At 37.2% G+C, this 12,227-nt stretch overlaps 1 protein-coding gene across 4 annotated transcripts in view; it reads right to left on the bottom strand.

Annotated features, from left to right (window-relative positions):
* The window catches only part of chd1l (chromodomain helicase DNA binding protein 1-like), a 103,276-nt gene that overhangs the window by 89,140 nt on the left and 1,909 nt on the right, over nt 1–12,227 (bottom strand). For 2 of the 4 annotated variants that reach the window (XM_059968649.1, XM_059968648.1), the window contains exons 2-8: nt 8,463–8,575; nt 6,505–6,611; nt 4,217–4,328; nt 3,756–3,787; nt 2,008–2,089; nt 1,710–1,872; nt 220–375 (exon numbers count right to left, since the gene is read on the bottom strand). In XM_059968649.1, the coding sequence (XP_059824632.1) occupies nt 220–375; nt 1,710–1,872; nt 2,008–2,089; nt 3,756–3,787; nt 4,217–4,328; nt 6,505–6,611; nt 8,463–8,575 (765 nt within the window). Of the gene's footprint in view, nt 1–219; nt 376–750; nt 923–1,709; nt 1,873–2,007; nt 2,090–3,755; nt 3,788–4,216; nt 4,329–6,504; nt 6,612–8,462; nt 8,576–12,227 lie in introns of those variants that run through there. The other 2 variants (XM_059968650.1, XM_059968652.1) reach the window with 2 other exon arrangements.

Genomic DNA, 12,227 nt, shown 5'->3' with positions numbered 1-12,227 from the left:
GTGTACTGTAGATCGGCACTATTGACCTCAGGCAATAATATTTCTTTGAAAATTGCTCAAGAATTAAATAAACATCTTAAGTAGATCAGTAAATGCATGCAAGCATATACTCAAGGTTTGATCAATTTTCACAGAATAGTTATGGCAATGTTCTGAAAAATTATATGTAACAAGCATCATACTGCTTTTTCTTTTAAGAAATAGGTATTTAGTACTCACCCAAATCCTTCATCAGAATGGCTTTATAGTACTTCTTCTGCAATACAGACATTCCATGATAGAGAACAACATCCATCTTTTTAGGTAGTTCAGATACAACATCAGCCTTGATTCTTCTCAGCAGAAATGGCTGCATCAGACTGTGTAGTTCTTTAGCTAAGGCGAGGAAGAAGAAAATGTCATAAAAACCTAATAAGTCTTGTTTGTAATAACATTAGTAATATCCTAATTTTCAGAATAATACATTAAATTATACACTTCTTTAACGTGGTTACTTTTGTTAACAATTATTTTAAAGTTAAAATTCAACTATAAATAAAAAGATTAAAAGGTTTGCATTTATTCAGCACCTCATATCAAAGAAAAGCTTTTTTTGCCAATGTACATTTGAAGTGTAATCATTACTGTAGGTATTACAGAGTACAATCTGCACAGCAAACTCCCTTAAACATAATAATAAACATAATAATCAAATAATCTGCTTTAGCAATGTTAGTTAAAGGAAATAATGGCCAGAATGCTAAGGATAACCTCTTTGCTCAATATTTCTTCAAAAGTCTTTTATATCTCCCTTTGAGAACAGATGGACCTTCAATTTAACATCTCACCCAAAAAAACTTGTTTCAACTGTATCATTGGAAAGTGAGCCTAGAGTTTTGCATTGAAATCTGGACTTCAAACCCGTAATCTTATGATTCAGAGGGTGTTACTAACTTAACTATTGTTGGCAGCTGAATATATTTTAAAAATAAAACGAGTAAAGCAGGTACTAAGTAATTGATTACAAAGTGGTTTTGTGCTGCACTCTGCGTGACTATAAAATTAAGAATATAAATTAACTATCTACATTTGATACAATCACAAGTGATGAACAAAGGTTAAGATGAGATAATGGCTCTATCCTAAACAGTTCTGCTACTCCTATAACTCATTTACTGTTAGATAGGTAATTTATGGCTAAAGGGAATAATATTGTAGAATGAAATAAAATACTTTCTAAAAACAGTTGAATGAAATAAGTTTCCACAAAGCAATTAGAAATCTTTTTTCTCTCTCTGCTTCCACCCTGCTAGAGGTACCATTGGCTGTTTGGGACAAAGGTTGTCACATTGCATCATTCATAGATCAAGATTTCTCTTGTTAACAAACCTAAATCCCGGTAGTGTAAAATACCATTAAATTGACAATAGTGATCAATTGTGTTTTAACCTGTGGTTTTCCTTGCAACATAACATGCTATGACAAACATCTATAGTTTCTCACATTTAATTTACCATTTTTGCAAGTCATGCACAATAATTGCCAGTATTGGCAGAAGGAGGATGCATTGTTCAGGAGCACCAGCACCAGAGTTAGAAAGGGGTTACCCGGCAGTTCACTTGCATTTGATGCATTACCCAAATTGAGAGAAGGCTATTCCGGATAGAATATCTAATTTAGCTTCCCCGCATGGTAAAGTTAAATAATTTACCACTCCAAAGCAAACATACCTTTTTCTGTGCTCTCTTCTACACTGCTGTAATGTTTAACAAATTCATCAATTTCATCTGCTGAGAACACCTTTGGTTCCACAAAGCTCAGCAGTGAGTAGAGTTCGTGAAGATTGTTCTGTACAGGTGTTCCAGTTAACAGAAGTGTGAATCGTACTGAAAACTAGCAATAAACAATCACTGATAAGCACATTTCCATTTTCATAATATGACGTTGATACAGAATTGAAAAAATGAGAGAAACTAGAATGTGGCAATCTCAGCAATTGTGACAAATGTATCTTTAAACAAGTCTTACAGTTTTCAGAGTCTTATACAGTAGAGAGTTCTGATTCTTTAACCTATGGGCCTCATCCACAATCAGGACATTCCAGTTCAACCTGGAATAGAGCACATCAATCTTTAAGTGATAAAAGTTTAGTTGAAGACCTGAAACTAAGATAATTTAAACTGATATTTACTCATAATTATTCAGATTTAAATCACAGACAAATTTGTGAATTCAAGAATTTCACATTTAGACTTAATTGGTTGTTAGATAGCCATAGAAAATTTGAAGTCATTTTGGCAGGCACAACATCATTACTAAATGAACCATGTACGTAATGTTTCAGATTCACATTTCACAAAAATAATCAAGTGCCTTCCAATCCATTTTTGTTTCTCCGTCAATCTAAATGCACACCACACTAACTGGAGCAGAGGTTCCCAACCTGGGATTCATAGACCCCTCGGTTAATGGTAGGGATCCATGGCATAAAAAAAGTTTGGGAACCCCTGGATTGGAGCATCTAATTCCTCCTTCAGTAATTCCCTTTATTCACTGTCCCTACCCTTCCATCATGGATCACAAAATGCCAAAACATTTTTTTTAATTATTCAAACACAAGAAACAGAAGTAGATCTTGTGAGCCATCAAGAAAGCCTCACAATTATTAAATAACTGTTGATCTGATCTTAGCCTTTACTTTCCCATCTGTTCCCATAAACCTTATCTCTTCCATTAGAAGAAAATTCTGTCCATACTTGACAGACTACTTATTAATTTGTTTCCCTATATAACTTGAACACATTTATTAAACTACCTGGGACTATATGTATACATTTGCAGTGTCCTTTTGTAAGTTGGGTCACCAATATTAATCTTGTCTCTTGCCTTTATACCCTAGAATAAACATGTCTTTGAGTGTTTGTTTTGACACCTTTTAGTCTGTAAAGTATATACATGAAAAGTTGATTAATTCCACTTTGTATCTTATGGTTGCTACTTGTCACCTTTTGTGTAGTACTACCTTGCACCATAGAATCTTTGACCACCTTCAGAATATATCTTTTAAAGCTCTGTGATTAACAGATGCACAGTAAGGTTCTACAACATTTACAAAAGTAATCATTTTATATTTAGTAATCCTGATCATTCACTTAATTCAGTGAATTATGGAGTATAAAAAAGACACAATTTAAGTGCATGCAATAAGATGTAGATTTAGGATAAATGTTCCAGAAATAATTAAAGTCTTCCCTCCACTGAAAACATCTAACACTCAGAATGTCCACCCAACTCTGTGATTTACTTAAACAAAGAATCCAAAAACCAGAAGATGCTATAAATCAGAAATAAAAACAGAAAATGGTGAAAGCACTTAAGTCCTTGATCTATGGTGTACACTCTGTTTCTATTTCCACAGATTCTACATTGCCTGTTGAGTGTTCCCAGCATTTTATTTTCTTTAAATGTGTGTGAATAGCTGAACAACAGCCACAGCCAGTATCCAGTATAAGTCCAGTATCTCAATTTTACCGTGCCCAGGTGAATGTTGGAAATGTTAAGTGCACAGATAAATACAAAGTCCAGCACAAATGCAAGGCATTATTTTTAACTTCCATTAGACCAAATCAAATAAAGCTTTCTAGATTATAATTTGGTAACAGAAAAGTCTTTAATAAGTACAAGCATATTATTTAACCTACAATATTAATAATACTTTAATATTTTGGAACTAAATTAGTGCTAAAATAATTTATCCAGTTTACAGAGTAACTCACCTTCTCAGAAAAGATGCATCTTTCAGGCAAATCTAAAGCAAACAAATGTTTATCACTTAATCAGGAAATTGTTTTGAATTTGATTATGATGACAACAGGCATATGTCTAAACCAACAACAAACCTACATGTGTTTACATGCTGTGAGTATCTAGCATTAAACTTGTGACAATATAAAACTACTGTTTTAAAATGATAGGTTGACTCATTTATTATACAGTATTTTATTCTCAAAATCACTGGCAGCTCTACCCTAAACAAGAGTTTCACATTAAAAGCCAGTTAACATTGGTTAACTTTAAATCAAATGAATGAATTAACAACATGCAGACAAAAATTTGTCCAGGGACATCAATAATGAATTACTATTACTCAGTCACATTTGAGATATGAAAACACATACGCAGACAATATATTGATCCTGCAAACTATATTGAGGAAAATGTTCGTCTTCCCTCATACCTCATATGTTGTAAGCAGTACATGAAAATTACAATTTTCCAGGTCTTGTTGTGCAGATATTCTTGTTTCTTTGTCTCCGGTGTACGCCACATATGAAAGTCGCGGAGCAAATCTGCAGAATAAATCAACTAGTGAAGTGAAACTCCGACATGAGGATCTGCATAGGCAGAGCCCTGCTCCAGTGACACACCACATGGTCATTAATTACAACAAAAGGAAAAGAAAAGAAATGAAGCAGTTTACATAGCACAGCTGACCATAACAAAGTCCCAAAACACTTTGCAAGTTGCTTAGATGTGTGGGTAGACTTGTAATGTTGGAAAAACAGCAGGGCATAAGGGCACAAATTTAAAGGTAATTGTTTTATGGGTAATTGGAGATCTTATTGGCTAATACAGTGGAGAAAAATCCTCTGCTCTTCTTCTAAGTAGTACTCCCTCAGTACTGTACTAGATTGTCAGTCATAGAGTCATCTTGAGACTGGGTTGTAACCTTTTGATTCAGGAGATGATTAATTACTACCTGACACACAAAAAAATTACTCCTTTAAAAAGCTGCTCTTAGAACTTCTTAGGGTCCAATTTGACCTAAATCCCCTTACTGCCTTGTTTGGTATTATTGCAAATGAAAATATAACTTTAAATACTCCTAACCTACAGGTTTTAGTTTTTACCTCTCTTTTAGCAAGAAGAGCAATCTTGCTTAAATGGAAGGAGTCTACCCCTCCTACACATCTTCAATGGCTACGTGATAATATGTCTTATTTAAATTTAGAAAAGATCTGCTGCTCAGTCTTAAATTCGAAACAATCTTTTTATGATATCTGGGGACCGTTCCTAAATTACTTTTCCAATTTATAAAGTTCAACAGTACACAGACTTTTATGTATATTTTTATCTTCTTAAGCGAATATGTTTTTTTTTCTAATTATCCATTATCATCCAACAGCTTTTTTCTTTGGTAGTTGGTAGGGGGTTGAACGTACACAAGTTATGTTGAGATGTATCTGTGTTGCACTCTGTAAATCCTGTTTTTTTCTTCTGAATAAAAATATTGTAAAAAGAAAAAAGAACAAGTTGCATTAATAAAGATGCAGACATCAATTACCATTATATATTCTATTATGTATTGCTTACTGTAACTTGAATAGAGAGAAAGGGAAAATAGAGAACTAAACAAGGTTAGTTAAGGATTTCCAGAGTGCAAGATTTCTTTTTATTTCAGAAGCACCTCACAGGATAATTTAGATAAAACTGTCAGATCTGGCCATAGGAATGAAAGGAACTGCCAGCGTTTATCTATACACGATGTCTCGGACTTCAATGTCCTGACTGAGCTGAATGCCATGTATGCACTCATCTACCACGTTGTTTCATAAGGAATAGGTGTCTGTAATCCAGGGCAAACCGACCTGGCCTCAAACCAAAATCCACTTTCACTGAATAGATTCTTGACCTTCAAATGAAATGAGTTTTTATCCTGTACTTGTTTATAGGGAGAGCTTTGCCATGCTGGATTATTATTCCTTTCAGCATAGGAAAATGAGGGATGATGTCATAAAAGTTGATAAAATTATGAGGAGTACAAATAAGATGGATAGCCATGTTTTTTTCACAAGGGTGAAGGAATTCAAAACTAGAGAAGAGAGGAAAGATTTAAATGATACCTTCCTTTCACAGTCAGGAGTGAGTATCTGGAATGAACTGCCAGAGGAAGTGGTCAAGGCAGGTGTATTTGCAACACTTAAGAAGCAGTTGAATATAAACATGAAGGAGAGGGGCTTGGAGGGTTATGGGCCAAATGCTGGCAACCGGGACTAACAGGGAGGATGATGTGGTTAGCATGAACCAGATGGGCCAAGAGGCATGTTTCCATGCTCTATTACTCTATGACAGGAACTGTAAGGTACACAAACATCTTGTTAGATAAGGAAATCACATTCTGTCATTAAATAAAATTCTATAATACCAATTGTAAACAAAGAGCAATTTACACTTTGCAAAAAAGCGTTATTGATTCAGTCCAATCTAACTTTCTACTGGAGTCAATGCAAACTAAAAACTGTTAGTGATTTTAAACAACACAAAGCAACAACTACTTGGCAGGTTTCTGGGCAAGCAAATTATCTTTCTTCTTCAATTACTGCATTAAAATTTTATTAATTTCTCAACCAATGGTTGACAGGGCAGTAGCGAGGAAATACAAAGAGAGAGCAAGACCTGAAGCAAGAAAAGAGAAAAAAATCTAATTCATAGTAACCTAGGAAACGTGGGAAATACTCATTTTACCTTCCCAATTCCTCCGTCCAATTCCTTAGTACAGACAGCGGACACAGGATCAGGAAAGGACCTTTCTCCTTTTGTTTTCCAGTTAGATAGAGGAGAAACGATATTGACTGAAAGGAAATGTGAACATAAACGTCATTGTGTAACATAAACTAAAATCCAATTTGTCCATCATTCCTGTCATTAGTCATCTAAATTAAAATAAACAGTCATGACTGTACTCTGTCTTGATGCTAAGCTTGTAGTAAGTATGAAAATAATAGACAGAGGACTATACCTGCTCCAATTTTTTATGCCATGTTAAGAATCATAAAGTTACAGTTACAAGTAAAAGTTTGTGAACCCTTTGTAATTACCTGGTTTTCTGCATTAGATACTCATACAATGTGGTCTGATCTTTATCTAAGTCACAATAATAGACAAACACAATCTGCCTAAACTAATAGCACACAAACAATTGTACCTTTCATGTCTTGAACACATTGTTTAATCATTCACAGTCCAGGCTGGAAATACTATGTGAACCCTTGTATTTAATAACTGGTAGAAACTCCTTTAGCAGCTATAACTTCCACCAAACATTTCCTGTAACTGCTGTTCAGATGCACAAAGTGAGGAGGAATTTTAGACCATTCCTCCATACCAAACTGTTTCAGTTCATCAATATTTCCAGGATACCTTGCATGAATAGCCCTCTTCAGATCATACCACAACATCTCAATTGGATTAAGATCTGGACTCTGACTCGGCTACTCCAAAACACCAATTTTCTTCTTTTTAACCTATTTTGTTGTTCATTTACCCTTGAGTTTTGAATCATTGTCTTGTTGCAACACCCAACTTCTATTAAGCTTCAGGTGACAGACTGCTACCCTGACATTCTCCTGTAAAATGTCTCAATACAATTTTGAATTCATTGTTCCCTCAACGATTGCAAGCAGTCCAGGCCCTGAAGCAGCAAAGCAACTCCAAACCATGATGCTTCATAGTTGAGATGAGGCTTTGGTGTTGGTGTGTATTGCCCATTTTCCTTCACACATAGTGGTGCGCATTTCTACCAAAAAGTTCAACTTTTGTCTCATCTGTCCACAGAGCAGTGTTCCAGAAGCATTGTAGAACATCCAGGTGGTCTTTCGCAAACTTGAAATGTGCAGCAATTTTTTTTTTTGGAGAGCAATGGTTTCCTCCGTGGCGTCCTTCCACGAGCACCATTCGTGTTCAGTGTTTTTCTTATAGTGGACATATGAACAGAGAGTTTAGCAAGTTCTCAAGATTTCTGCAGGTCTTTTGCTGTTACCTTTGGGTTCTTTTTCACCTCCTTCAGCATTGCACGTTGTGCTCATGGAGTGATCTTTGCAGGATGCCCACTCCTAGAGACAGTAGCAACAGTACTGAGTTTCCTCCACTTGTAGACAAATTCTCTTATTGTGGACTGATGAACACTCAGGTCTTCAGAAATGTTTTTTGAAGTATTTCCAGCTTCATGCATCTCTACAATTCTAAGGTCCTCTGAAAGTTATGTTGATCGAGGCATGGTGCACATGAACAGATCTTTCTTGAGAAGAACATGCTCTGTCAGTAACCTAACGTTGTGTGTCTTTTTTACCAGGGCAATCCTACACCTCCAATCTCATTTCATTGATTGGACACCTGGCTCCAAACAGCTTTTGTAGAAGGCATTACCCCAAAAGGTTCACATACTTTATTGATCCTAGACTGCGATTGTTTAAATGCTGTACTCACTGTTGATGAGTATAACTTTGTGTGTTATTAGTTTAGGCAGATTGTGTTTGTCTATTACTGTGACTTAGATGAAGGTCAGACCACATTTTATAAGTAATTCATGCAGAAACCAGTTAACTGAAAAGGGAGCACAAATTTTTTCTTACAACTGTATTTACTACAAAATCACCTGTTTATTAAAACTAATGCAGTTACAAGTTCTGCACAGGTCATCTTACCTGACATGTTTTACCAAGACCCATCTCATCTGCAAGGATGCTACCGTGTTGAATAGTGTGGCAATGAATAAGCCAGTTTAGGCCATTAAGTTGGTACAAACGGAGATTTATACCTAAAAGAAAGCAATGACAAGTAACAGAGCCCTACATTATAATCAGGTGCCAAATAAAAGAGTCAATGTGGAGACAATTTCACCTCAGGTTGAGAGAAATAGGAAATGGGTATTATGAGGTTGTAAGATCATGTGTATTTCTAATTTTGGGGCAACTATACACATTTAAGAAAATAAGAAACATTGATATTGGTTGATTATATTCCAAATCAGAGACGTGAAAGATTGGATGAGAATTCCAAAGGTTTGATAAAGAATACAGACATTGGACAAACCACTTGGCCCCTTGAGCTTAGTGAGTCACTGAAGAGATCATGACTATGTAATCTTCATTCTCTGCAAGGTAATGCAGTGGAGTAACTCCATGAATAATTGAGCAGCAGAGATTATGAAAGGAATAATTCAGAACACTTTAAAAAGGCATCAAACATATTGCATAGTAATTTAGGTTCATTAAAATCTTCAATTGGTTCAACAGTTGCCTGTTTCTACCTTCTCAAGTTTCTTTTGGTTCAATGGTTAAAACCATATCTTTCCACTTAGAGTCAAAGAGAAGTACAGCACAGAAACAGGCCCTTCAGCCCATCTGGTCCATGCCGAAAGCAGTTAAACTGCCTACTCCCATTGGCGTGCACTGGAACCACAGCCCTCCGTATCCCTACTATCCACGTACCCATCCAAACTTCTCTTAAACATTAAAATCGAGCTCGCGAGCACCAGTTGTACTGGCAGCTCATTCCACACTCTCACAACCCTCTGAGTGAAGAGGTTTTCCCTCATGTTCCCCTTAAATATTTCTCCCCTAACCCATGACCTGTGGTTCTAGTCCCACTCAATCTCAGCAGAAAAAGCCTGCTTGCATTTACCCTATCCATACCCCTCAAAATCTGGAATACCTCTATCAATCTTCTACATTCTAAGGCATATAGTCCTAGCCTATTGAATCTTTCCTTATAACTCAGGCCCCCCAGCAACATCCCTGTCAATTTTCTCTGTATTCTTTCAATCTTACTTGCATTTTCCTGTAGGTAGGTGACCAAAACTGCACACAGTACTCCAAATTAGGCCTCACCATCTTCTTATGTAACTTCAACATAACATCACACCTTCTGTGCTCAGTACATTGATTTATGAAGCCCAAAGAGCCAGAAGCTTTCTTTATGACCCTATCTACCTGTAAAACCACTTACAACGAACTATGGACCTGTATTCTCAGATCCCTTTCTCCAATTTAAAATCTCAACCCGTGAACCAGACCTATCTTTTTGCATATTAACTTTAAAACTAATGGCATTGTGGTTACTAGATGCAAAGTGTTCCCCTACACAAACTTCTGTCACCAGCCATCTCATTCTTTAATAGCAAATCCAGTTTTGCACGGTCTCTCATTTGGGACTTCCATGTACTGATTACGGAAAATTTCCTGAACATATTTGACAAACTCTATCCCATCTAGTCCTTTTACAGTATGGGAATCCTAGTCAGTATGTGAAAAGTTAAAATCACTTACTATCACAATCTTATGTTTCTCGCAACAATCTGTGATCTCTTTACAAATTTGTTTTTCTCAATCCCTAGTACTGTACCGTAGGGTGGTCTGTAATATAGCCCCATTCACATGGTCATCCCTTTCTTATTTCTCATTTGCACCCATAATGCCTCACCAGATGAGTTCTCTAGTCTGTCCTGATGGAGCTGTGCTGTGACACTTCCCCTGACTAGTAACTCCACCCCTCCTCCATTAACCCCTCCCACTCTGTCAAACCCCAGAACATTGAGCTGCCAGTCCTGCCCCTCCTGCAACCAAGTCTCACTAATGGCTACTAATGGAACTAGTGCAGAAGTTCGCTGATGACACGGCCATAGTGGGGTGTGTCAGGAATGGTCAGGAGGAAGAGTATAGGAAACTGATTCAGGACTTTGTGATATGGTGCAACTTAAACTACCTGCGTCTCGGTGGACTTTAGAAGACCTAGGCCTCATATGGAGCCAGTGATCATTAATGGAGAATGTGTGGAGCAGGTTAAGACCTACAAGTATCTGGGAGTGCAGTTAGACAAGAAGCTAGACTGGACTGCCAACACAGATGCCCTGTGCAGGAAAGCACAGAGTCGACTGTACTTCCTCAGAAGGCTGGCGTCATTCAATGTTTGTAGTGAGATGCTGAAGATGTTCTATCAGTCAGTTGTGGAGAGCGCCCTCTTCTTTGTGCTGGTGTGCTGGGGAGGCAGCATTAAGAAGAGGGACGCCTCACGTCTTAATAAGCTGGTAAGGAAGGAGGGCTCTGTCGTGGGCACAGAACTGGAGAGTATGACGTCGGTGGCAGAGCGGAGGGCGCTGAGTAGGCTACGGTCAATCATGGAAAACCCTGAACATCCTCTGCACAGCACCATCCAGAGACGGAGAAGCAGCTTCAGCGGCAGGTTGCTGTCAATGCAATGCTCCTCAGACAGGATGAAGAGATCATGACTCCCCAACGCCATTCGGCTCTACAATTCAACCACCAGGGGCAAGACATGTTAAGTGCCGGGGTTAGGACTGAGCTTAAGTTACCACTCAATGCACTTTAGTAAACTATTTAAGAACTTTTTAAAAGCTATTTATTAATGCTTTTTGGGAGGGTGATTTTAGATGCATATCATATTTATACTGAGTTAAATACTGTATGTAATTAGTTTTGCTACAATAAGTGTATGGGACACTGGAAAAATGTTGAATTTCCCCTTGGGGATGAATAAAGTATCTATCTATCAATGTCATAATTCCATGCCCTGAGCTCGTCCACCTTTCCAACAATACTTCTTGCACTGAACCATATGCAGCTCAGGACACTAGTCACACCATGCTCACCCTTTGATTCCTGACCAATTTATAGAGATTGGCAAACATTTCTGCACATAGTAAGACTGTAGAGGATATAGTATGCTGCATAGTTAAGCTTCCATAAATTTGATAGCACCACTGGACTATCACTATTTCTGTAATTAATACACAATTACAGTACTGTTCTCATTGTACTCCTGTTTTTTCTGGAAAGGAGCCTTTAAGCATGAAAGCACAGGATTTTTAAACATTGCAGTTAACATTCAAGACATTAAACCAGCCACTGGCTAGTTAAGATACGCTATATATTTAACTTTTCCCCTTTGTGCATGCCATTGTATCTTTTAGATCCACCCAAGGGAGTTAAAATCCCAACCAAAAGACAGCACCATTTGTTGACTTTACACATTTCTGGAGAAGCTGCTAGTTCTCTGTGCTTGTCTCTGGAATGAGACCTGAAGATCCAGCTGGTGCAAGTATCACCAGCTGATGCATCTTGTGTTTGTATGGAACCCCATGTCTAACTTGATACCATTTAGAAAGCAGACTTCTCTCTTCAGCTGCAAAAATAGCCTCTGATCTGCAGATACTGAAGTCCGCTTTTACACCTGCTCATTTACATAATCTATTAACTTTTCATATATTTTTGCTTCTATCTATGCTGATTTCAGTAGAGTATGCTGTAACCTCATCAAGAAGCATGAATGCTAATGGTATTAATAAATAATGAAAAGTTGAGGCCCCCAAATATGGTAGAGCTCAACCACTATGCACATTTTGCCAATTAGCCTGAATATGTCCTGCTAATTATGAAATTTCCCAATCAGTC

The sequence above is a fragment of the Hypanus sabinus genome, chromosome 4 (genome assembly GCF_030144855.1).
Source record: "Hypanus sabinus isolate sHypSab1 chromosome 4, sHypSab1.hap1, whole genome shotgun sequence".
NCBI classification, from domain to species: Eukaryota; Metazoa; Chordata; class Chondrichthyes; order Myliobatiformes; family Dasyatidae; genus Hypanus; species Hypanus sabinus.
Note: the sequence above shows the minus strand (reverse complement) of the source record. Positions and strands in the feature narration are given on the sequence as shown.